General features: G+C 32.9%; 2 protein-coding genes across 3 annotated transcripts; both read left to right on the plus strand.

Annotated features, from left to right (window-relative positions):
• Window positions 1-2,820: 2,820 nt before the first annotated feature.
• Window positions 2,821-8,585, plus strand: LOC25482708 (histone-lysine N-methyltransferase family member SUVH9). 2 transcript variants are annotated; one of them, XM_024779156.2, is made up of 3 exons: window positions 2,821-5,185; window positions 7,358-7,471; window positions 8,012-8,585. In XM_024779156.2, exon 1 carries the CDS (start codon window positions 3,140-3,142, stop codon window positions 5,117-5,119), a length of 1,980 nt encoding a protein of 659 aa, XP_024634924.1. In that variant the 5' UTR covers window positions 2,821-3,139; the 3' UTR covers window positions 5,120-5,185; window positions 7,358-7,471; window positions 8,012-8,585. The 2 variants fall into 2 exon arrangements, with proteins under 2 accessions (XP_024634924.1, XP_013466753.1); XM_013611299.3 differs by lacking the exon at window positions 7,358-7,471.
• A 5,517-nt stretch (window positions 8,586-14,102) lies between these two features.
• Window positions 14,103-24,604, plus strand: LOC25482710 (B3 domain-containing protein REM17). The gene is made up of 13 exons (XM_013611301.2): window positions 14,103-14,289; window positions 18,009-18,190; window positions 18,565-19,042; window positions 19,140-19,300; window positions 19,499-19,754; window positions 19,853-19,915; window positions 20,136-20,281; window positions 20,378-20,428; window positions 21,984-22,389; window positions 23,755-23,888; window positions 23,964-24,237; window positions 24,363-24,454; window positions 24,578-24,604. The coding sequence occupies exons 1-13, from the start codon at window positions 14,103-14,105 to the stop codon at window positions 24,602-24,604; spliced, it is 2,457 nt and encodes an 818-aa protein (XP_013466755.2).
• The last annotated feature ends 1,957 nt before the right edge of the window (window positions 24,605-26,561 follow it).

Consider the following 26,561-nt stretch of genomic DNA (forward strand, 5'->3'; position numbering starts at 1 on the left):
TGATGAGTGATGGAGAGAGAGTAATGAAGACGAAGTCACAGAGAGAGAGAAGAGAAAGATTTGAAAACTGTGTTACAGGAAGAGCATGGGCAAAATAAGAAAAAGGGATAGGATATTTCTAACCCAGCTTATTATCAGGATAGAAAATACAAAGGATGAATAGGATATGATAAGTAATAGGTTTGGTGTATCCTTTCCTATTGGTGCATCAAACAATGGATTTAAATAGGATATGATAATGATATCATATCCTGTCTCCTTATCATGTGCACCAAACGGGCCGTAAAGGGTCAAGGTGAGAAAATGGAATTGAGTGGGAGACCAACATTAAACGCTTTAATGTTGATTTAAGAGGCACATTTGCTTTTAAATGAGATGGTCAAACGTGATTATGGATGATTATATGGGTTTAAGAGCATTTAATGCGCGACAAAGGGAATGAGAATGTTAAATGAGAGCATTTAATGCGTGGAAAAGGGAGAAAAAAAATTATGGTAAAATTAGGGTTGGAGTTAGTTTAGAGGGGTTAAACTTTAATAATAAGAGCCAATGACTCTTTGCCGACATAATAGTCAATGTGGGAAAATGGAATTGAGTGGGAGGCCAACTTTAAACGCTTTAATGTTGATTTAAGAGGCACATTTGCTTTTAAATGAGAAAGTCAAATGTTATTATGGATGATAATAGGGGTTTAGGAAGATTTGATGTGTGGCAAAGAGAATGAGAATGTCAAATTTGAGCATTTAATGTATTGCAAAGGGAGAGAAAAAATTAGGATAAAATTAGGGTTTAGGTTAGCTAGAGCGGTTAAGTTTTAATAATAAGAGATAAGAGATGAGATGCATAAACTTCACCCTTAACAAAATACTAACAAATGCTAATATCTAACATTTTCAAAAAGTAAATGTTTTCTACTTAAAGGAAAAAAAAAAATTTTAAAAATGGTAATAAATGTGATTAATCCAATCAAAATATATTTTCTTATTATTTTTTTTTTACCAAAAATATATTTTTTAATTAATTCGAACAAATCACCAAAGATGTTTTCTAATTGATATGAAGAGATCAATTGATCCACCTTAAACAAAAGGAAAATAAGAAACAAAATAAAAATTATATAAATACTGTAGATTTCGGTATATGGTTGTGTCTTTATATAGAGCTAGTTAAGATCCTCTCAATTTCTTACATTATTATAGTTTAATATATATAAATACAAAAAATGTGTTTTTAAATGAGTCAAAAAAAAATTTCTTGGTAAAAACTAACTTTTTTAGAGGAGTCAAAATCTTTTTATACACCCAAAAACATTTGAAAAATTTAGTAATTGTCTCAATTTCTTTCATTATTGTAGTTTAAGAAATATAAATACAAAATTGTGATATTAAATGAGTCAACATCTTTTTTATACACCATCCCAAATCATGTACTGTCCGTTAGATGGTCATGATATGAAGCAAATATGATAAAATATGGAACTGTATAGAGATATGATCTGATATGATATAAATATGATAAGATCCTATCATGTCTTTGATTGACACATGATAACAAATAGAATATCATTATTATTTTTGGTACAAAAAGATCATTATTTTATTATATTTAAATGAAAAAACTACTCTCTCTGATGATTAATTAAAATATTTTAAAATGTCATAATTAATTATAAAAACAAATACATGACATGATCATTTTAAAAACGACAAACGTCTTAAAAATAGCATAATATCATGATAATAAATAAAGAATGATTTTCTAATCAATTTAGTTTTCTAATGCAGTTTATACTCAGGATAAAAATTACACACAAGTCAAGATAAGATTGAAAAATGATTTATTTTATCATATATCTTTAGTGCATCAAATGTGAGATACATTTTTTTTATACCAAAATCAAACGCGAGATACATAATATGATTAATATATCATATCATGTCTCCTTACCCAAACCATCAAACGGAGTTTACTCATTTATATTTATAAAAAGAAATGAAATCAATTATAATTAATATTAGAATCAATAAAAATTAATGCTATTTAAACATAATTGATATATTACACCAACCAAGAAATCATAACATCTATATGGAAAAACAATAGAAATCATAACATTTGGTTTTTAATTGATTTTTTTAGGTTTAATTACATTTTTGGTTCCCCTATTTTTACCATTTTGCAGAAACAATCATCCTATTTTAAAATTCGATTGTTTTGGTCCTTCCATCGTATTTTTGAACTATAAAAATGTGATGTGATGAATTTTAAATGTCATGGAATATGATCTAAAGATGAAAAAAGATCAACATCAATAAAATTGCAATAAAGTTCCTTTGAAAACTTCATTTAAAACATATCATATCACAATATTCTAGACAAAAAATTTGATAGAGAGACCAAAATTGTCCAATTTTAAAATAGGAGGACCAATTTCGTAAAAAGATGAAAAAATGAATCAAAATTGCAATTAAGTTTTTTTTAAGGGTTAATTAAGTAAATGGTCCTTATAAATATTCAGAATTTTGTTTTTAGTCCATACAAAATAAAATCACACTTTTTAGTCCCTATAAAATTTTCCATCAGCATTTTTAGTCCTTATAAAATTTTCTATCAACTATTTTAGTCTCTGTCAAAAATTTCTATCAACAATTTTGGTCCCTAAAATGTTTAAGGAAAATGTCACAGAATTAAAAAGAAGTGTGATTTTATTTTGTGGGAACTAAAAACAAAACTATAAATATATATAGGATTAAAAACTTAATTAACCCTTTTTTTAATTATAACAAACAAACATCTTTCCTATTTCCTAGTCCTGGTCCTCATCGTCATCATCTTCATTACACACAAGTGCATTTGAAACCGAAAAAACAATTTAAGTAAAAGTTACATAAAATCACACATCTCACACCTTCCTTACACACAAACCCAACCTCACAAAGTACAACAATATATAATATAACATAACATACACTTTTTGTTCCATTTCTCTCTCTTATAACCTTAGTCCCCAAAAATTCGAATTTCTCAAATCCCTTTTTCTTACATCACCACCATCATCGTAAACACATTTTCTTCTTCACTTCATACCCAAAAAACTTTATACTAAAAAAATTAAATACAAGAATCATATCAATTAACCATGAATCCTCATAATCCAAACCAAACATTTCCATCAGCACCACCTGGTATTCCTTTTCCTATGCTTACACCGAAGCAAGAGCCTCGGGATGAAACTATACAAGAAATTCAATATCCAAACCTAGAAAATTTACCGAACCAAAATCTAAACCTAAATCTAAGTCTGAACCTAGATTTTGTTTCTCAAGCCCTAGAACAACCGACCACCACCACCGCCGGCGCCGGCACCGTCGACGCTGCCAGAATGGCGGAGATTTTTCGACGGTCGTTTACTGAAGGATTACAACGACAGATTCAAAACAATGACGCTGTTGATGAAAATCCAAATGCAAATGCAAGAGCTATTGTTCCGGTTTCTGCGTCTGAGAGTAATTACAATAATGCCCCTCCTGCTGGTGAGGTTGTGAATGTACGGAAACATAAAGAGCTTGTTCGAATGACGGATGTTGGGTTACCGGATCAGCGTCAGTTTCGGGACGTGGTTAGGAGGACGAGGATGGTTTATGATTCGGTTCGTGTTTTAGCTATGGCTGAAGAGGAAGGGAATTTTAATGTTAGGAGAGTGAGAAGTGATTTGAAAGCTTCTGCTACGATGAGGAGTCGAGGATTGTGGCTGAATCGCGATAAGAGGATTGTTGGCGCGATTCCTGGGATTTGTATCGGTGATGTGTTTTTGTATAGGATGGAGTTGTGTGTTGTTGGTTTACATGGTCAACCACAAGCTGGGATTGATTATTTGCCGGGGAGTATGAGTTCGAATGGTGAACCGATTGCTACTAGTGTGATTGTTTCTGGTGGGTATGAGGATGATGTTGATGAAGGTGATGTTATTATTTACTCGGGTCATGGTGGGCAGGATAAGAATTCGAGGCAGGTTTTTCATCAGAAGCTGGAAGGTGGGAATCTTGCTATGGAGAGGAGTATGCATTATGGGATTGAGGTAAGGGTTATTCGCGGTGTGAGGTATGAAGGTACATCTTCGACTTCGGGTAAGGTTTACGTTTATGATGGATTGTATAGGATTATTGAATGCTGGTTTGATGTTGGTAAAAGTGGTTTTGGTGTTTTTAAGTTTAAGTTATGGAGGATTGATGGTCAAGCTAAGATGGGTAGTTTGATTTTAAAGGAGGCTTTTTTGCTTAGGAGAGATCCTTTGTGTTATAAACCTATGTGTGTTATATCTCTTGATATTTCCAAGGGTATGGAGCGTGTCGGTATAAGACTTTTTAATGATATTGATAGATGTAATGATCCGATGTGTTTTGAGTATCTTCCTAGGGCTACTTTTCCGCACTTCGTGTTTCATGAAAGTGGGAATGCAACAGGTTGTCAATGTGAGGGCTTTTGTGGAGAAGGATGTTTTTGTTTCATAAAAAATGGAAATGACTTTCCTTATAGTCAAAGCGGGCTTCTCTTGAAAGGAAAGCCGGTCATTTTTGAATGTGGTCCTTCTTGTAGTTGTCCGCCTCATTGTCGGAACCGTGTTACACAAAAAGGGCTTAAACATAGGTTGGAAGTGTTTAGATCTAGGGAGACTGGTTGGGGAGTTAGGTCATTGGACCTTATTCAAGCTGGTGCATTTATATGCGAGTACACTGGGGTTGTTTTGACAAGGGAGCAATCAGAAATTATGACCATGAGTGGTGATTCATTAATATATCCGAACCGTTTTTCGAACAGGTGGACGGAATGGGGTAATTTATCTCTGATTCAAGATGGTTATGTGCCTCCTTCGTATCCATCAATTCCTCCTTTGGATTTTTCTCTTGATGTGTCCAGAATGAGGAATGTGGCTTGCTATATAAGTCATAGCTCAACTCCTAATGTGATGGTTCAGTTTGTTTTGTATGATCATAATAATTTGATGTTCCCTCACATTATGCTGTTTGCAATGGAGAACATCCCTCCATTGAGAGAGTTCAGCCTTGATTATGGTGTAGCTGATGATGAGTTGACTGGCAAGCTCGTAATATGCAACTGAATATCTTGAAAGCTTCACATACTTTATATTATGCTGAAGCTGAGTTGTGGGCATGTTTTCACGGAGGTAAAGACAACTCCTTACATTTAGTGTATTTGTTTTGACCATTGTCTTCCATGTGATTTTATTGTACTTTTCTTTTGAGCTTTGTCGAATCTTCATTGTAAACTCTTTTAGCCAGATATGAGCTACAGACATATTATAAACTGCTATGTATTTTGGTCTTCCTAACACCTGGATGTACCTCAATTGATGGAAAGTAAATTATGTTATGACTTTGAAGATTGTTGTGACGTGTTTAATGTCTTAATTATTGTTGTCTGCTTTGCAAACTGATTATTATCATGGTTGCTCTGATATACGTAAATCTTTCATGCCGTTTCTTTTGTTTTGAACATTCAAAATCTGTTTGCTCGTATTTTTTACATTCCATTTATTTTTAATTGGTGCTATTCTGTTGATTATGTTCTTCAAAGTTTAAACTTTCCTTTTGTGAGACGCTCTTTTCGAGTCAAGCTCTTTGCAAAATGTAAGTCACATCGTAACGTAACGCATATGGCATTTTGGCGATTCTTTAGTTTAACCACTTGTTCTTTCCTTTAAACGTTTTTTTTTTTTTTTTTTTGCATTAAAATCATCAAACTCGAGAGTTTACGTAAGCTCTTGATGGCCTGCAGGCTTGACTCGTAGACTCATAACAGTTTACCTAATATAATAAACCTTTAAAGGATATTTTCATAACATATCTACTATAATGATATAAGCGAGTGGCAGAGTTTGGTATGATTCTATGAGGGGCCAAATATTCAGATATAATAATACTATTTATAATGATAACATTATGAGGTTTGCGTAGGCACAGTGTTTTAGTCCCTTTGTCTTAATTAGAAATACCATGTCTGACTCCAAGTATTTGCATTTTTGAGATCTTATTTGTTCTTGCACATGAAAAATTAAAAGAGATGCAAGACATATAGACCACAGGGATCGAACCCATGCACACTTTACCAAGCAACGCCCCACTTTTCCACTGCGCCAAAGAGAAAGGTACACTATAAATACAGCAATGCTATCCTAGTTTGGCTATTAGGTTAATAGCGGCCACTATACCCGTTTCCTTGCCTGCTCTGTTTTTGTTCATGTTCAAGTTTTCCTCCTCTGGTCCTCTCATTTTCCCCCTCAAATCCCTACCTGTTTTGATATTTTCTCATCTGTTAGCCATTATTTTCTCCTTTGTTTTGATATTATCCTCCCTACTTTTCCTCTCAGACCCCTCTCTGATTACCCCCCTCATAACGCTATCTGATTTCCCTCCGTATGTTTCTTTGGCGTTTGTTAGTATTTCAACTTATATTTTGATTGAGACTTGTGATTCTTTTTTATTACTAGTTATGAATATTTCATGAATTTTGAGTTATTTGTTTAATTTTACTTTAACTATGTGTTCACGGTATTATTCATGTAATTTGTCCCGAATACACCAAATAGCTCCCATCCTGCTGTACGCTATCTGGCTCCCACTTTGGAGTGCTGGTGCCCTGCGCCGCTATCCAGGAATGACTACCTAGATCATAATTTTTTTCAGATAAATGTGTTATTAGTTTTACTATTCTTCATGTTTAGTCTTCTAGATTCTAGATTTAGAGAAGTATATGTGGAATCATGTCTATGGTTACATTTTCATTGTTTTCCTCGAGGTTGCTAAGTTATTACAGCACTTGTTTGCCATCACTTTCATTAGATTCCTCCTATAAATCAGAAATATGGAATTAAGTGTTTCGGAAATAGCCAAAATTTTCCAGGGCCAATTTAAATGTGGATCCAATTTAAATGTGGATACACATTTAATAGAGTCTATGTTCTGATCTCTTTTTGGATTTGGTATTTAGCTCTACTGGTGAGGGAAAGAGCTAGATAACTACATTCGTATCTTTTAATTACTTTGACCACGAATTTTCATATTTGTGAGCTTTACTGCTTTACATTTATATGGTCTCTCATTTTTCAATCCCCATTCCCACCCGACCTCTCCTGTTTCATTTCGCTTGAAGTCATTGCATCTGACAAAACATGACCTTAGAACACTAAATCATTGTATCCGTCTCTGATTTGTGTATCAACCCAGTACTCTAGTTTTGCTGGTGTTCTGTTTGATGATTAATTGTTTGTTATTGGCTTTGAGTACTCTCTTTTATATATCTATTTCCTAATAAGAAAACTCTAGTTTTGTAACCTTAGGTCGATGAGGATGCTGCTTATCCATCTTCCTTATGTTCCATAACTATAGGATTGGGCTGATTATCATATAGAAGTAGCTCATACAAGCAATCAACTGCTTAGGCAGAAACCGAGGTTTGTCTGAGATAAAATTATGACATCAATATTGCTGGGTTGTGATGTTTATCCTAAACGTTGAGTCAGCCGCCATTATTATTTTATCTTTTGTTTATTTTACTGTGATAGTGAGGCTTCTATAGTGAAGAAGAGGCTCAAATGAGAGGTCTAGGGTATATGCAGAAAGAAATCGTAACACAAATATTACTGGTTTAAGATACTTTATCATAGATTAAAGATAGATATTAGAGACCACTATTCTGAATCCAAACTTCTATTCATTTTAACTTTGATTTTTTTACTTGTGTTTCTGGCCAGACACTTTGGCCAATTTGCCCTGTTTGAGCTTACTATATTTATGAAACTTGCAGACTTTATTTTCAATTTTTGGGATTAATTAAGTCATTATTTTTCTTTCAATATCAGCTTTATTATTCTTTTGGTTGGTCTAGGATTCTACTTTTCTTTTTCTTGTTTCACTCGCTCAATATATTTTCTCAGATATTTGGTGCTATTCAATACTCAGGCTTGCTGATTTGTGTTAATATTTATTTGCAGATATTTCATTACTGCAGCGCAACTGTCGTCAGGCTTCAATCTTACAAATCTACAAAGAACAAAAGAATCATCTGTCTGGATATTGCTGGTTTTATCCAACCCTAGTTAGCTAGTAGGTGGTGGTGCTTCTCGCGGTGGGGAAGTTCAGGAACTGAAGTTCTCTTTCTGCTTGATCTTGAACACTTTTTTTTCTCCTCTTTTGTTGTTGTTTATACATTATCGTGGCGAAGCATGCTCAGGCCTTGTATCATTTATTTAAGTACAAGTAGCGCAATTATATTGACTCTTTTCCCCGTCTTCTTTTGGGGAACTAGTACATGTTGTAAGTTCAAAGCTAGCTTGTATAAGGATTATACTATATTAGGGGTTGGTTGAATTGATAGAAGGACACTCACAAATTGCTACTATGTCCTTGTTTGATTTATTGGGGTGGTCTAATTTTGACCTTTTACGAGCAAAACCAATTATACTGAAATGGACATGAAAAGGTTGTTGTTCATAACCTAATATTGGTTGCTGAACGACATTATACTAATAGTACATGGTTTTTGTGCCTGATTTTTGTGACATTGTACTAGTAGTACATTGTTTTTGTGCCTGATTTTTGTGACATTGTACTAATAGTGCATTGTTTTTGTGCCTGATTGTACTAATAGCACATTGTTCTTTATGGTCTATATTTTTATTGGTCATGGTAACTGTCATAAGGTGAAGTAGCGTGTAATGGTACACTTGGCTTGGAATTTACTTGGTTAAGCTAAACTATTATTAGAATAGAATCAGCTAGTACTTTTCATTCACTCGTGAATTTTTTATACAGGTGACACAATATTGATCCTTCTACATGCTATTGAATTTGAGTATTACTTTTCCCACTCCATGGTATTCTAGTGCGTCGTATTTTTTTTTTTCAAAAATACCCTCGGAATAATCTGGAATATATAATCCGAACTGCTTTAGTACACATAACTGAAACAAACAGATTTGCTTGTTATTGTGGTTTTTATCATTGTTTTTCAATAAAATCATTATAAATGTATGTGTAAAAGACAATTAACTTAAATAATATATCAAAAAATGAATATATATATATATATATGGGGTTTGCTAGAACACACCCAGTAGTTTTTATGTGGGAGTGTTTTAGCAAAGCTACACCTTAAGGTGTATTTAACCACTTTTTAGTTATTCACTTGCTAAAATACTCCTTTTAAAAAATAAGTGGGTGTATTCTAGCAAATGCCTATATGATTTGCTAGAACACACCCACTTGTTTTTTTTTAGGTGTGTTATAGCAACAAACACCTTAAGGTGTATTTATTAACTTTTTAGTTATAACTTGCTAAAACACTCCCATATAAAAATTAGTGGGTGCGTTCCAGTAAATCCCATATATACCAAAAAAGAGTCGAATTTATATCATTACACATTTCACCTAATGATATACATTTCAACTAAACTAATGATATATATCTAATCTATGACGCCGAAAGATCAATAAGATTATCATCCACTTCAACCTTCACACCAGGACCATGACCAACCTTCTTATCGGGATCAAGATTTTCAATAATGTACATTCTTCGTCATCTCCTATCACCTCTTGATCCGCCGCCCGACTTAGCTCATTATAATATGCCATCTGGTTGACATATCTAACAGGCCAGTTTTATACATCCTTTCGATGGTGTCGTCTCCATAGAGGGCAAGTGAGAGGAATCAGACAATCATCCTTCAATTCCAATGTCTTAAAATGGTTGTCATTCACATATGCCAGACACATAAACCGATCGATACATGGCGGTGGCGGTGGACCACATAGAGGGAAATAGGTTTCCGATCGCCCTTTCCCAATGGAAAACACAACAACCGTTTGGTTGAATTTCTATGCGATGAGGAAACTCATATCCGACATGGTCATCCATTTATCCGATGGTGCATTCCCAATACCGCCATAGGATAGAGTGTCGTAGACCTCTTTATACCGCCTATCATCATTAATCATCCTCCGATAGCGAGCATTTTCTACACCGACAAGCTCTTTGTAAAGGTGGTACCGGATTAGTTGATGATCATCAACAGTCAAGCTGCGTAGGACCGCAACTGCTCGTAACCCACAATGGCCATCACCATGTACATCCTCAACCTTTCTAATAAATTCATGCATCCAAATTGGGATTTGGTCTTTGTGTGGTATGTGGACTTTAACCAGTGCTGGCTTCTTCGGATTTTTTGGAATTGGCATAAGAGGAGTAGGAGACATGTTTCTTTTTCATGCACTTTTTCTACTTGTCCCTGTTGATTTTGTTTGTCAACCCTGTGTTTTTTGTTCTTGGGAGTCAACAATCTCCCATAGCGAAGGGGACCACCTTATCGATCGAATGGTTTGCTTATCTTTCTTTGGAGTTCCTTTGGTGGTGACCTTATTTGGCGGCGGATGCATAGAGGTGTTCTCCGGTAACAAACTGTCGGAATTGTTCTTTCATATGCACCTTCATGTTGTAATCGGCGTCCTTGAACCGAGCCTACAATGTGTAAAAAAACCGTCATTTTGGTTGTTGCTGGAAACTAGTCAAAAACATGCAATTCTGTTATGAGTACTAATAAAGTTCAGAATTTATAATATGAACATTCCAGATTATAAATTTCGGAACTTCCCGATACACTCTTTGCATGAGTCTTAAATGCACTTGTATGGGGCGTAAATGCTAACATTTCAGATTATATATTCCGGAATGCAACTATTTTGTTCGGATTATATAATCTAGATTGCACCAGTACAGAAAATTAGAACACAAATCCTGGGCAAAACTTAAAGTAACACTACCTGAAGAGATGAAACTTCACAAAATTTTAGAGCTTTTAAACAAGTGATGAATTAAAGAGTTAGAGATCCAAAGTTCAAATCTTAATAAAAAAAATGAATATAACAATTCACATACTAGTATTGGTTATTTAAAAAAAAAAAATTAGAGGTGTCCTGTGAGCATAGCTCGATTGGTAGGATAATGCATTATTATATGCAGAGGGCCGGGGTTCGAATCCCACACACCCTACTTATTCATCTTATAAGGTGAATTCTAGCCACTAAATTACCTGACAAAAAAAATAAAAAATAGAGGGGTGTTTTTGATATAAACCGAATCCTCAATAGGCCCTAATGAGCACATAATCTTTCGTATTCAGCTATTAATTTGTCCATTGACCAATAAGAGCAAAATACCGTCTTATAGTATTCCTCTCAGAACCTATAATTGACCATCAATTTTGTCAAAATATAATAATAACTGACCATCAATATGTGCAACTGTGCATTGATATATCAAACCCTTCTTTTCCACTTAAAAACTCACTCTACATAGTTTTCTTCGGTTGAAGAAACTAGAACTATGTCTTGTCAAGAACTTAATCATCGGAATATTGGTGTCCACTTTTTCAAGATTATTCTTCAAACAAATCTTCAAGAAGGAAAACTGGTATCACACTAAAATAAGATTATTGTTGTATTAATATTGAGTGTGTTTGACAGAAAGTTCCCATAAGTTTCGTGAAAAGGCATTGGCAACGAGTAACAAACCCAGTTACTCTAAGGCTTCCAAACACGACCGAAAAGAAAGTTTTTTGGAAGAAAACTAGTCACCATGTTGTTAGGTTTTGCGGTGGTTGGAAAGAATTTACAGATTATTTATCTTTGCGTGATTTGCAACTTTTGATGTTTCAATATCAAGAAAATTCTCTCTTTAATGTGATAGTACTTGGTAAATGCGGATTAGAAATAAAATACCCTTTAAAAGAAACTACCGAAGAATATGAAGAGGTTGAAAAGAGCGACAATTCTTTGAAAATTATTAAGGATCCTTCATCACGGCGAGGTAAAAGGCCAAAATCTTCATCACCGTCTTCTGGAGTTTCTAAGAAGATGAAAAACAATCCAGAAGAACAAAAAGAATCTAAGCATGAGAAGAGAAAAGTCCAAGCACATGCAAGATTTCATAATTTTAAGGATGTGGACAATGGTTGGTTTTATTCTATCATCTTATGTTTCTTTCTATTTATTTTTTCTATTTTTTTTGTCCTATTTTTTAGGTGTTGCTACTTTATATTTGTTTTTTTGGGTGAATTACTCAATTTCTTAGCAGGAACTAGTTGTAGTTGTGATGATCTTAAGGAGCGAAGCCAAGTTTTGTATGATAAAGTGAAGAACAAGTTTCATTCTGATAAGAACTTCTTCGTGTGTGATCCAAATGACATACATTAAAAGAGATCTTATGGTAACAAAATATTTTATTTGATCACTTTTATTGGTAATATAGAAATAAAATAAAATATTTTATGTGTATGTGATAAAATTTTGAGTTAACTCTCAATATCAATTCCTTAACGAGATTAATTGTTATGTACTAATGGTGATATTCTTAATTTTACGTGTGTGAGTTGAAAGTTAGAAATTGCATTCATTTAGCTTTTTTATTTATTCTAAGATGTATTACTGATTTTTTAATGTGAAAACCAATAATCCAACACAGGGTATACCATTTGAAAGTAAATTTATTCTAGGATGAAAGGAAGAAAGGTTACTCTTTTTGTTGATCAAAACAAAACATGGAATGTTGATTTTAATATCACTTCAAATAATCAATATACACTAAGTGGTGGTTGGAGTAAATTTCGAGCTCACAATAATTTGAAATTTGGTGATATAAGTGTTTTTATGCTAAACAAATGCAAAGAAACCATTTCATTCGAGGTTGCTATTTTCTCTTTGGAAAAGGACATGAGCACTCCCTATTTTGAAGGTAATTTATTTACTTGCCGCTATTATTTTCGAAAATTCTACATGAACAAATTTTGCATTAGTTATTATATTCACCATGAATTAATTATGTTGGTGCAGGGTAAACCAATAAACGACATTAGGAAGAAAAGTTGGTGGTTTATCTAGGTTCATTTTTATCAATATAGTTGAGCTAGAAAATCTTAGTGTTGGCTGGAATTTGTGAAGGTTTGTGACTTGAAAGGGGGTGATACATGTCTATTGAAGATGGTCGATGAGGAAAAATTTGTTTTGGAAGTTACAAGTTCAAGAAACAGTTGCTAAATTAGAGTTATGTGTTAGTCTCATTGTTTTATGTTTTATTTCTCATTCCGAACTATATGGATTGAAGTTGTTTTGAACAAGATTTATTTACTTTTTGATGAAATTTTTTAACAAGATTTTATATATATGCAATTATTAATAAGCTATCACAATCAACCTAACTACGATCCAAGAATTACTTGATTTATTTATAGGGTTAAATATGTTATTGGTCCCTACATTTTACCCTCCTTTAAAGAATAGTTCCTACATTTCAATAAATATTTTTAAAATCCCTACATTTATATTCCGTTAGGGTAAATAGTCTCTGCTGTTAAATTATACTCAATCACCAAACAGAATGGTGATGTCGCAATCTGATATTTATTTCATTACCATTATTATTTATAAAAAATTTAAATACAACCCCTTTTAACAAAAACAAAATAAAACAAGTAAATTACAATAAAATGCTCCTCAAGTGGCTGCCCAGAAATTCATCATCCTTCCCAAAACTCTCATCATCTCAACAACTTCAATAAACACATAAATATTTCTCCCACATTGAGACTATTCATCAATCATCATGTTATATCATAGAGATTAATGGATCCAATAATAGCACATTGGTATCAAATCCTCCACCTTTCCACACAATAAGAGATCTTTAACTCGCTAGTCACCACCGAACATTCCACAACAAGAGATTTTAACTCACTAGTTTCAATCAACTCTTCTTCCTTTCACGACACCTCAAACACAATCAATAGCACCTCCCTCCAGTCACCTATGTAATCCTCTCTGTCCCCCCACTTCATAAATTCTTTATCACCCCCTCTCTCGCCTAATTTTATTCCACCATTAAAGCCTCTCCCGATTCCGATCAAACCTCGCAGATACAACAAATTTCGCGGAGAGAGAGGAGTCTGAAGGAAGGGAAGTGAGGTTTCACGATCGAAACGCAACAACACCCATGAAATGAGGTTTCAAAATCAGGGAATCTCCGCATGTGACATGGCCACGGTCGATGCCGAAATCTCCGTCGGCGATGGAGACAGGAGAAAAAGGACCAAGGACGAGAGAGAAGGGGAACAGGTTGATGTGCAAGGTCGGATCGGAAAACAAAGAGAGTGGGAGCTAATAAGATTGAAGGACAAAATTTATAGTGTGGAATATTTTTTGGATCTGGAAAAATATAAAGGTACAAAGGAGAGTGACTGATAGGCTTTGACAAAATTTTTACGAAAATTTGTGGGCCTATTTTGTTTTTGGTGCGGTGGTAGTAAGTTTGGTGGTGTTGGTAGAGAGAAGATCTAAGGAGCAAGAGATAGTAGTGGTGGTATCTGATGAAGAAAAGCATGAACAAGAAGATGAAAGTAAACAATATTGTTGAAGCGTTACAGAATTGACGGGAGGGACTATTTGTCCTAACGGAGTAAAAATTTGGGATTTTAAAAACATTTATTGAAATGTAGGGACTATTCTTTAAAGGAGGGTAAAATATAGGGACCAAAAACATATTTAACCCTTATTTATAAGCTATAACCATCCATATATCTATAGTTACCATTTGACTTTTACTTTACGTAGGGTTGACCTAGATGTGCACTGCAAAGATGTAAAAAATAGATTGGGGGAGGAAACTGCTTCTGATTTCTTCTTCTTTGTTACTTCTAAGGTTTTCTTCACAAACAATGGGTGCAATGCCAAAACAAAACTATACCAAAAATCAAACAAAAAAAGTTGGGACAACATTTATATTTTAAAAGGATTTTTTTTTTTCCTTCAATTTTGTCAAAATAAAATCCTCAAAAGTCCTCAATAAATTAAAAGTTATTGCAAAAATAACATAATTTAGAGGTTCTTTTTACAAAAAAATGGGTTATAATGGTCCAAATAAAAGTCCTTATGCTTTGTTGGTTTGTCACCACTAGAAAAGAAAAAACTAAAAAAGAGAAATTTTTACGTGAACTCTCATCTAATACGTCATTCTTACACCCAGCTAATTAAAACCCAACACCTCATTAAAATAATTAAAAAAAATATATGGGGATTTCCTTTTAATCACATCTCGCATCGATGCGTCGCTTGACGACGACTTCTCTCAATGAGGCTTGAGCCCTTTCTTCCTTAATCTATCCTAACTATTCCCTTATTGAGGCAGAGTTTTCCTGAGGCGAGGGTGGATATGACGTTTTTCAGTTAAGTTCTTTAACTTCCACTTGTATGATCAAGGCCGGCCATAGCCCGTCGAAGCTGGGCTATGCCATTGGGCCTCAAATTTTTTTGGGCCCAAAATACTTTTTTTTATATGTAATACACTAAAATAATAGTTATATACAATTAAAGTGAGAAATATTCAAACTGATCAGAGAGCTTCAGTGGCGCGACCATTCATGTTTGACTGTGTGGTCATGGGTTAAAGTCCCATTGTAGTGTACTTTTTAATAATTTTTCTATATAGTGCCTTATTTATTTATTTTTTGGGTCCAAAATTTAATTTTTTTTACTTCTCTTAAAAACTAAAAATGGGCCTACGAACTTGTTAAGACGGCCCAAGGTATGATGGTTTCCATTCCATAGGTTAAGAGAAGAAAATTGTTGTTCACACTTCATATAAGGCTGAAAAACATCTGTAAATGACCAAAATGACCCTTCGGTAGTTAACTACCGATGATATGAACCGACGACAGTTAACTATTGAGGTTCCATCGGCAGTTAACTGCCATTGCAATTTAAAAAAAAAAACTCAATCGGCACTTGAGTTGTTTTTAGCCTTATATGAAGTGCGAACAACAATTTTCTTAATAGATTAGTAGAAGAATAAGGTGTGGTTCTATAGGTCCATAAGTTGTGTGGAGCTCTTTACCTTGATTCCCCTTGGATTCCTCCAATCATCTTTATAGCCCCCCCTGAGTATCACTATGTTTCGCCCTTTACATTGCATGGGTCGAACTACGTACCATTGGATTATAATTGGAGGGTCCATATTGGCGTCGAGTATCACGTCACCCTATTGTGCCCTTTACAAGACATTGGTTGAACGATTGTTGGATTATAATTGGAGGGATCATATCGACTTTCTTGATACTTTGCGGCTTTTTGCGGCATAGGTGATCCTTAGTTGAACCAGACACCGTGTTAGGTCTTGACGGGTCTTGACTCAGTTCTGAACAATATTTGTATATGATATAATTTTTTTTAGCTTATCAATTAAATAAGTTTTTATGTTAATTCATAAGTTTTCATTAATGAAAATGGTATCTTCATAAACTATTTTTTATAAATACCTTGAGATACTTATGAATAATATACATAAAACCTTATTTATTAACATAAACAAAAAAAATAAGTCAATCGAAACAGTTTCTCCTTCGTGTCAGAGGGGTGATTTAGGGTCAATTTTGACCCAAAAATCACCCCTCCGAGTTGTTTTTCATTATATCCTAATCGAATAAGTGATTTCACATATTTTCAGTTTTCTTTCGTTTGTTTTTGTGATTTCGTCGTCTTTGCACGACTCTGTTTGTTTTGATTTCCCGTCTTTGTGCGGTGTGTTTTTTATTTCTCATCTTAGTGCGTTGTTTATTTGATTTAGGTTGAAAGATTAGCTTTGAGCAAGTGCAGATTCGATCAATGACTTTGGCATCGTCAACGTTGCAGATCCAGAGACATGAGTATTCCGGAGACTTGAATATAGTCATACTTGTAGGCATATGTACTTTGTCGTTTTATGCTAATAACATGGATGCTGTGAGTTTGTTCATAAATCCATCCTTTTTGTTTTTAGCGAATATGGATTTGTATTGTATCAATGTACTCTATCAATTTGAATGAATGAATATCGTTTATTTTTGTCAAAAAAAAAAAGTCAATCCAAACGGTCTGATATCTTTTTTTTTTTTTTTTTTTGTAGTGACCAGGGTGTGAACATATTTTATGTATTGTCCCAACCAACTGAGCTAATATCACGAGGACAAACAGTCCGATATCTTAAACATATGTATAATATTTCGTCAAAAAATATTTAAAATAAAAAGATTCGTCAGAAGAATATATATATATTTTTATGAAAGATTCACAGTAAAAAGACATACAATTGTATGGGCCGAAAAAGAAAAGAAGACTAGTGTTTGAACTTTGAAGAGAAACAGTAGGGTTTCATAGTTGTGTATTATTATATAAAGCTACGCGTATATGAATTAGAGGCCGCACAAGATTTGTATTATATAAAGATTTTGAAGAAAATAAAGCTACGCAAATCAATGGAATACAAAGTCTTATGGAGTTCTTGGAATTGAAGTGAAGTGTTTCAAGTTTTAGAGAAAATATTCATCCTCTATTAAGGTTATTCTTCTTCTCTTTTATTTCGATGAACAATGGTATTTTGATTTAGTTTTTGTTTACCATAACGAGCCGTTAAACCATCTTCTGGTATCTTTCACGGAACCTGTAATCACTCTTTGCATTTTAACAATTACCAAATTGATCAACGATTTCATTTGATTGTTGGATTTATCGGATAAGTGAGACTAGAAATTATTGCATGACCAACCCTAATTCTAGATGATACTTTTCTTAAGAAGCAAGAAATTTGTTTTTGTTAGACAACCCTTTAAAAGGTAATGAGTTAAAAAGTTTAGTTTTTATTAGAAAATAAAAAATAAAAAATTGTTTTTGTGCTATGTTGGTTGAGGTTGGTATTGTTGATATTTGGGTTCATATTTGATGTGGAGGAGAAGACTTCAACAGTGATTACTGCTCTGCTTTATAACGCATAAATATACTTCCAAAACTAAGGCGGTGTTTTATTATTTTTAATTATCTAACATCAAAGCCATTAATTGTTATTTTATATTTTTCATTAAGTGGGTGTTACATTGTTTATATCCTTTCTATATGTGGTCTTAATCTTTTTAGTCAACGTTTGTGGTCTTAATATCAAGAATCTCACTTTCTTTTACAATACAATCAGAGTTGTACTGAGGGATAAAAATTCAACAACAATGACTAGCAAAAGGGGAAATAAGCATACACTCTCTGCTTCTACTATTCGTTTCTTCAGAGTTATTACCACACCAATTCTTCAAGATGGAAAGCTTGTAAGTTATTAGTACATTTTTCCTTCACATTTTGTTTTCTTTTTTGAATTTTCACTTTATGATGGCACAAAGGTTGTAAGTTTTTAGTACATTTTGTTATATCTTTTTAGCTTATTATTTTTCTCTCTAAAAGTTTTAACTTAGGGAAAAGCAAAAATAGACAAAAATTAACCCTTCGATAATGGGAATAAAAAGACATTTGAACAATTTCTCGTAGGGTCATGTTAAAATTTCAATGTGTTGAATACATAAATCGTAAGATAAAATTTACACTCAACGTGTCTTTATGACATTTATTAACATTTCTCTTTCTCTTGCATTGCTTGTGAATCTCTTTATATGTATGCTAACATACGCAATTCCATGCGTTGTAGATGATACCAAAAGGTTTCACTAGGGACCATATGAGTGACATGTTAAACCCAGTGTTTCTCAAGACTCCAGATGGCAAAAAATGGGAAATGTGCACGACTAAAATCAATGGGGATATTTGGTTTCAAAAGGGTTGGAAAGAATTTGCTACATATTATTCACTAGATCATGGGCACATGGTATTATTTCAATATGAAGAAAACTCTCATTTTGTGGTGCATATATTTTCCAAGAGTACCCTTGAGATTGAATATCCTTTCCATGGCAATCAACATGAACAAAACAACTTTGACCAACAAAGTAGTGACGAGGACTCCATTGAAATTTTGGACAAGTCACCTTCATGCAAGAAGAAAACTAGACCAAAATCGCCAATTATGTGTCCTCAACCACATAAGAAATTGAGAAGTGACTCAAGTGAAGGTGTTGGAACAAGCTCGAGATTCCAAAACTTGCCTAAGCATCATGTCCAATCTAGTGGTATAATTTATGAATAGATTCATTCTTTATCTTGAATTTATCCGGTGAAAATTTGAAGTCTAATGTTCATAAACATCTATGTTGTTCATTTTCCTAGAGGATACGGGTGCTAGTGCTGAATTCCGAAAAGTAAAGCACGAGCTAGAACAAGAGCAATACCAAGAGCAGGAGCAGTTAAATAGAGTTAGAAGCTTCAAATCAAATAATCCTTCTTTCAGGATTACCATGAAGTCTTCACATATTTATAGCCATTCCTTGGTGAGTCTTTGATAAATTTTGATTTTTATGTTAATATCTTCATTTGAAGCCAAAGTATATGCATTGAAATTTAAAAATGACGTGAACACTTACAGTAACGACCGTTAAAAAGAATTTAGAGGGAGTATAATGATTGGTTATATATTTTAAAAGAAAATGTGACTAAACTAAGTGGTATGTGTCAAAATTAAAATGCAGTATGTCCCATCACAATTTGCTAACAATCATATGAAGAAAGAGCAAAGTGACATTCTTCTTCAACTCTTGGATGGGAGAGTTTGGGATGCTAAATATTGTTCAGCAAAAATTAATGGTGGATGGAAGAAATTTGCAGTACACAACAAGTTGAAAATTGGGGATGTGTGTATTTTTGAACTAACCAAAAGCCAATACCTTACTTTGAAAGTAATAATATTTAGACTTGAGGAAGATCCACACTCCCCTTCACCTCAAGGTAATCCAACTTGTTTTTTTTTCTTTTTCCTTTGAAGTATTTTCCTTCATTACCTTGTTTATCTTCAAACTATAATGGTTGCATATTTTTCTCTTTAGAATCAATTCAACGAGACAAAGACTTCTCGGATGTTGAAAGCGAAACTATTATGACAAATAAAGGTAAATTTTAGCATCAATGTTCTGCACATATGGCGAAGTACTAGTTATAGTAACTCTTTGAGTAGTTGGGACTGATTTCTCTCCGAGGGAGAATCAGGCCGCAAATAAATTTTGAGGAATCAAATTGAGTCCTTAATCGTAGTTTTTGTATACATGGTTCAAAATTACACGCGATGCATAATAATGAATAAACTATTTTGTTTTTGTCGCGTTATGACAGAAGAGAAGGCAACCCAAAAAACTTCATTGCGGACAAAGGCTGAATTCCTTACGAATGAAGCTGAGAATCAAGCTGATAAATTCAAGTCCAAATATCCATTTTTCAAGGTCGATATTATGCCAAATCAACGAGGGCATTCTAGATTGGTAATGTTTATTATAATGAAGATTTTGCATTATGCAACCAAAAAGTGCTGTTATACTTTCAATTTTCATTAACTGTTAAAATCTTACTTGATGCAGCTTGTACCAAATTCCTTCATAACAAATTACTTGGATAACAAGGAACAGATGGTGATGTTAAAGTTTGGGAAGAAATTGTGGCTGTAAAGTTGCATTGTTATTCGAACATGAAATCAGGCCAGTTTTGTAGAGGTTGGAAGGTATTTTGGGAAGAAAATAAATTGAAAGGTGGAGATGCATGTGTCTTTGAGCTCATCAAGAGGGAAGATGTTGTGCTTAATGTTCATATTTTCAGAGGCAATTGATATTTGAAGCTGTGGTTACCATAATAATTGTGCTGTACTACTACTATATTAGCTAGCTAATTCATAAATATTTTGAAGCAGAACACCATAATTAAATTTGATATTTTTTGAAGATTTCTTTCACAACAAGCAGCACATGGGCGCATGTGAGAGAGGGGGAAATTTACTTTAAAAGGTCATACAACCATTTTACAATTTGAAAGAAAATTTGTACAAATTTACTTAACATGAGTGCTACAGACACTCACTTTTTAACACTCGTTATAATACGTACTTTTTTATTGGATGAAACTCACGTGGTTTCACACTTTAGACATGGATCCCACATAAAGTGGTGAGATCCACATAAATTTCATCAAATAAAATAGCGAGTGTTAAAGAGAGTATTGTAATGAGAATGTTCATAGCATTTCTCTTGCCTCAAAAATAACCAAATGTCATTTTCACATATAAGATCGGGAGTTGAAAGTGGAATACAATAAAATTTGAAATCCATGTTCTCATCCGTATGGTGTGAAGTTGTGCTTGTTATGTGCGACTTCTTGTAAGGAGAAAGACGAATAGTGTGTTGCTTTACATTTTCACATATATACAAGGGTTGTTAATTTACATTTATATCCGAACCATCCACTATTTATATCTATATTGAACACGAGTTTAACATGAGTGTCACTTTTTACTTTAGAAACCGATTTTATAATGTTGAGTTAGTTTCAACCCGCCAAATTCAAACATCCTTCATCTTCTAAGCATCATGTCTTTTCAACAACACACCAGCGTTCACTATGGCCGTGGAAGTGATGCTAAGGGAATGCATTTCTACCGAACTATTCAACTTCGTGAGTTGCAAGATCAAGAGCTAGTAAGCATAATTTGAGCTTTTTTTCTTATTCGTTCATTGTTTTCATTAATCTTTTCTAAAGCATCCTCAACAATTACCGTTTCATTTATTTCTTTACTAAAAAAGACACATTTTCCTATTCATTCATTGTTTGATTTTTCTTTGCATTAATATTTATTCCCTTTCCAACTCAATTTACTTCAATCATGGTGGTGTATTAACCTTGTTTTTATTGTTGAATGAAGTTTGCTTGTTAAAAGAAAGATAAAAAACCATTTTTCAAACCAAATTTTTTACCCTTCAAAAAAATCAAGCATGTATGATTTGTTACATTTTTTTTTTTGAAAACTCGGTATCCGATTTAATCCATTAATCCGAGGGGACCAATCCCACCGTCCACTTGCGGGGGCCCCGTTTAAAGCTAGAGCAAGCTCTGTATGGACTGATTTGTTACATATTAATCTTCATTACTGGTTCGATCACAGTCGAAACTCATTGGTTTTTGAAAATGTGCTTGCAGATGATTCCAAGAAATTTTGCAGAGAGATATTGGAAAGATGTATCAAATCCAATATCCCTTAGACTTCCAAATGAGTTTGAGTGCAAAATGTTTTGGGTACGACGTGGATACGATATTTGGTTAGTGAATTGGAAAAGATTTGCACGGTCGCTTAGATGTGGAGATCTTTTAGTTTTTCAATATAAAGGAGGGTCAGATTTTCATGTCATCATATTAGATGATAGTAAATTAGAAATCGACTATTCAAGTATGAGATGCAACGACGAACAAGATTCTAACAAGCACTTTAAACAAGAAGAAGAATGTGATGATGATTGTGTTGAGATTTTGAGTGATATTGCTACACCTCAAGGAACAAACATTGACAAGAATTTTTTTTTGACTGCAGCCCAGCAAAAAAATACAGGCAAGTACATCTACTTCATTTGATTTATACATAACATATATAATTTTTTTACTAAAAAAGTGATAATAGTTTAATTTTTATTATGTGTTCTATTATTTGTTAATTTCGTCATAAAATCTAAATAAAATAGATATAAGTGAGATATATTCATCTAGCCCAATAAAACTCATTAGCCATGTTCATTAAAAAGGCAAAGAAAAGAAGGAAGAAGGAGAGCAGCTAAGATGGACTAGGTTCCTAATCCCTACCGGCAGTCGGAGCCTTCGTCGTCGCCGTCAGCCTCCATGGCGGCCTTATCCGTTCCAGTCTCCTTGTTCTTCTCGCCTGCTTTCACCACAACTTCGGACGACCTGCCACCGTGTTCAGCCCCTATCCACACTCATCGGTCCATCTCTCTCTCTCACTCACATTTTTTTTTTCTCTTTCTGCGTTTATTTTCCTCTCCTCGTAGTGTGCCTCGTGTACACCATTTCAGGATATAGGGTAAAAAGTGCAAGTAAGGTTGATGACCCTTGATTTCTTTATATTTTATTTGGGTTAAATTTGTTTATAATTACTTCATATATAAATATAGCAACTTTTCATTTTAAAAAATTTCTTCGCCTTTTTGTTTCCAAAAAATTTTCATCACCTCTTTTATGTGTTTTTTCAATGAAATATTTCGCGAATATAATTTAAGTTTTGTTAAAAAAGGGGGAGGGGGGGATTGTTATAATTCATGTTTTGTACAACTTGATGCTCTCAAACTCATTTTTCAGAACAAATAATTCTAAGAGGGTTAACTGGATGTACATTTTTTCAATTCTCGAACTCAATAAGGAGAACGGTTTTAAAACAAAACACTTTTATTTTAAAAAAAAAAATTTTAATTTGCATTCAACAATAAGGAGAAAAAAAAGTATTTTTAAAGTTAACACAAAGTCTACAAAATTAATTAGAGGTAACCGTTTTCGAATTGATATTGTAAGCTGTTAATACCTTCTTTAGGCATAATCGACTCATGAACCTAAAATATGATTTCAAGGACAATTTTTTCTTTTTAGGTTTTTCAACGACAATTTATCTCAAATTTTATTGTTAATAATTATATTACATTTTTTATAAAATTCAAAGTTTTAAACAAATTATTCATTTTATGATTTTTTTCCTCACTTTGTTACAGCTTTTTTTTATTAAAAAATGAGACCACAAAAAGAAAATTCTTAAATTAAGCTTTTTTAAATAGCTTCTATCACAAATTGTTATTTTTATAGATTATTAAAAAAAATATTGTTATAAATAAATAGAAAATATTTTGTTTTTTAAATCTCTAAAGTTGAATTGTGTGCCTTGCAATTAATGAGAATATACATTCACTATGTGTAGGTACTAACAAAGGAAGCATGACTAAGAAAGCAAAGAGGTGTTCAATAACTGGAGTGGTTAATGAGAAATCCAATAATGGAAATCCAAGTTTTGAACTTAAATTGACACGAAGTTATGTCCATGGCCGTTTATGTGTAAGTTTACTCTTTAAAATGTCTACTAATTTTTGGCTTTAATTAATATCTCTAACAAACCAAGAATTGAAACAGTGGATACCAACAAAGTTTTCAAGAGAATACTTGAACGAGTTCGAAGGGTTTGCAAGGTTAAGGGTTGGTGAGGATAGAGCTTGGAAGGTGAATGTGAAGTTTGATTATGGTAAAAGATGTTCTATTCTGAATGTAGGTTGGAATTTATTTACCAAAGATAATAACTTGCAAGTTGGTGATGTGTGTAAGTTTGAGATGACTCAATCCGAACCACTTTCATTTGATATTTCTATTTCTCGAGTTAGAGAGGAACCAAGCCCTAACAAATTGCAAGGTTTTTCTTACTTTCTTCATTATTTGTTTGTTATTAAAATTTGTTGTTTTTTACTATTGATATTTGATCAACATTTATTAATCAATTTTTCACTAATTTCTTAAATTCCTTTTATAACTTGTTAGGTTATGAAAAAGAGATATCTTCAACAAATTCAGGAGGTTCTAATGTGATGAAACATAACACATACGAGCTTTTTGTGAATTCCTCCTACCCGGTATGATTAATTACTTACACAAAATGTGGTAACTATGTGTATGTTTGTGTATATATAGATAGAGATGTTATAATTATAAAACTACATATGTCTAGTTAATGATATATTTGTTTGCATTTGCAGTTTGTACCTGATGATTTTTTTGAATAGACATATAGAATGACGTGGAAAATTTAAGGAGTTGGAATGATTGCAAATTGGAGATTGGAGACACTTGATGCTTTTAGTTGATTGATGAGGAAAAGAAAATTAGTTAAAGTTTCATTTGAAAGAGATACTCAAGAACATTTATTCATGTTATGTTATTTCTATGATTTGTAAGAAACTATATTTCGTAGGAATTCTCATCAGTATCATATCAATATTTCGACTAATGCAGTAATGTTTAGTTTGTTATTCTTTATGTTTCGGTATTCTCTCTGTATTTAATTCTCTTATCAATGCATATGCATTCTTCCAACCCTACATGGTGAGAGATAATTTGCAGATGGATGAGAACATTGCTTAGCTTTGTTTAAAGTTTATACTTTAAACTACAACTCAATTGTGGTTGGTTTAACCGGTTCATTTTTTTTTTTATCATGAAAAATAAAAAATTTTGATATTTACTAGTCATTTGATTCAGAACCCGTTTGTTTCAACTTTTTTTAAAATAGATTTTTATAGCGTAATATTTTTTTGCTATAATTTTTTTAACAAAGAAATTTTTAAGGAAAGTTTCAAATGAAAAATTTGTTTGAATAATTTATCTTAAAATGCAATTCTAAGTATCTCATCATTTTGTTATAATTTTTTTTGGATATTAAAATTTTGAAAAAATTTCTAAAAAAAAACTATTTCAAATAGTTTTTCATAAAAATCATTTTTAAGAGATGACATTTTGAAAAAATATGTGATTATGTAAAAACTCTAACCATGAATATTTAAGTTAGTGCATGCCAAAATCACATTTTTAACTTATGCTAAACGAGTTTGAAATAACTTTTACTATTTTTGAGTAAATTTCTAAAAAATTCATTTTTAAAAATATAAGGAAAAATCTTTTTTTTTTTTAAATCTAAAACAAACGGACCCTCAATCATCGTTGAATCGATCAATACATGATCTAGAAATATCACCGGCTTGAGAGTTCCAAATGCTTTCACTAAGTGTTTTGTCAAAGCCAATGTTTCTCAAGATTCTTGATGACAAATTTGATTGAAAAGAGTTGGAAGGAATTTGCTACACGTTATTCATTAGACCATGGACACATGACGGTGTTTCAATATAAAAAAATATCACATTTTGAGGTTTACATATTTTACCAGAGTACTTTTGAAATTGAATATCATGTTTATCGTAAGGGTCATTTTGAGGTTTACATGTTTTAATGAACCAGAATCATTGATATTCGACATAAATACAGAATCTAATTAAAAACATATTTTACCTATAAATAAACACAAAAAGTAAGTAGATGAACTTGCCTGAGACTTTTTTCTGGGTTGCATTGATATTAAATTTTCTCTTGTAAATGTTTGTCCCTTGAGGTGTAGCAGCGATATCATTAAGAATCTCAACACAATCATCATCATCACTCTCTTCTTCTTGTTTACAAATCTTGTTAGAATCTTGGTCATCGTTGCATTTCATATTTGAATAGTCAATTTCTAATTTACTATCATCTAATATAATGACATGAAAATCGGATCCTCCATTGTATTGGAAAACTAAAAGATCGCCACATCTAAGTGACCGTGCAAACCTCATCCAATTAAGAAGCCAAACATCATCACCGCGTTGTACCCAATTCATTTTGCACTCAGATCCATTTGGAAATTTTAGAGATATTGGATTTGAAACTCCTTTCCAATACTTCTCCACAAAATTCCTTGGAAGCATCTGCAAGAAAGCACATTTTCAAAAACCAATGAGTTTCAACTAGCAATGAAGATTAATGCAGCAAAGTATAGATGGTTATTGTTTTTAGTTTCTCAATAAGAAGCAAACTTCGTTTGATAGAAATGCATAAAAATGAATTCAGTTGAAAATACTTACAAGCTCTTGGTCTTGCAGCTGACGAAGTTGAATGGTTTGATAGAAATGCATTCCCTTTGCAACACTCCCA

The sequence above is a fragment of the Medicago truncatula genome, chromosome 1, assembly GCF_003473485.1.
Source record: "Medicago truncatula cultivar Jemalong A17 chromosome 1, MtrunA17r5.0-ANR, whole genome shotgun sequence".
Taxonomy (NCBI): Eukaryota; Viridiplantae; Streptophyta; class Magnoliopsida; order Fabales; family Fabaceae; genus Medicago; species Medicago truncatula.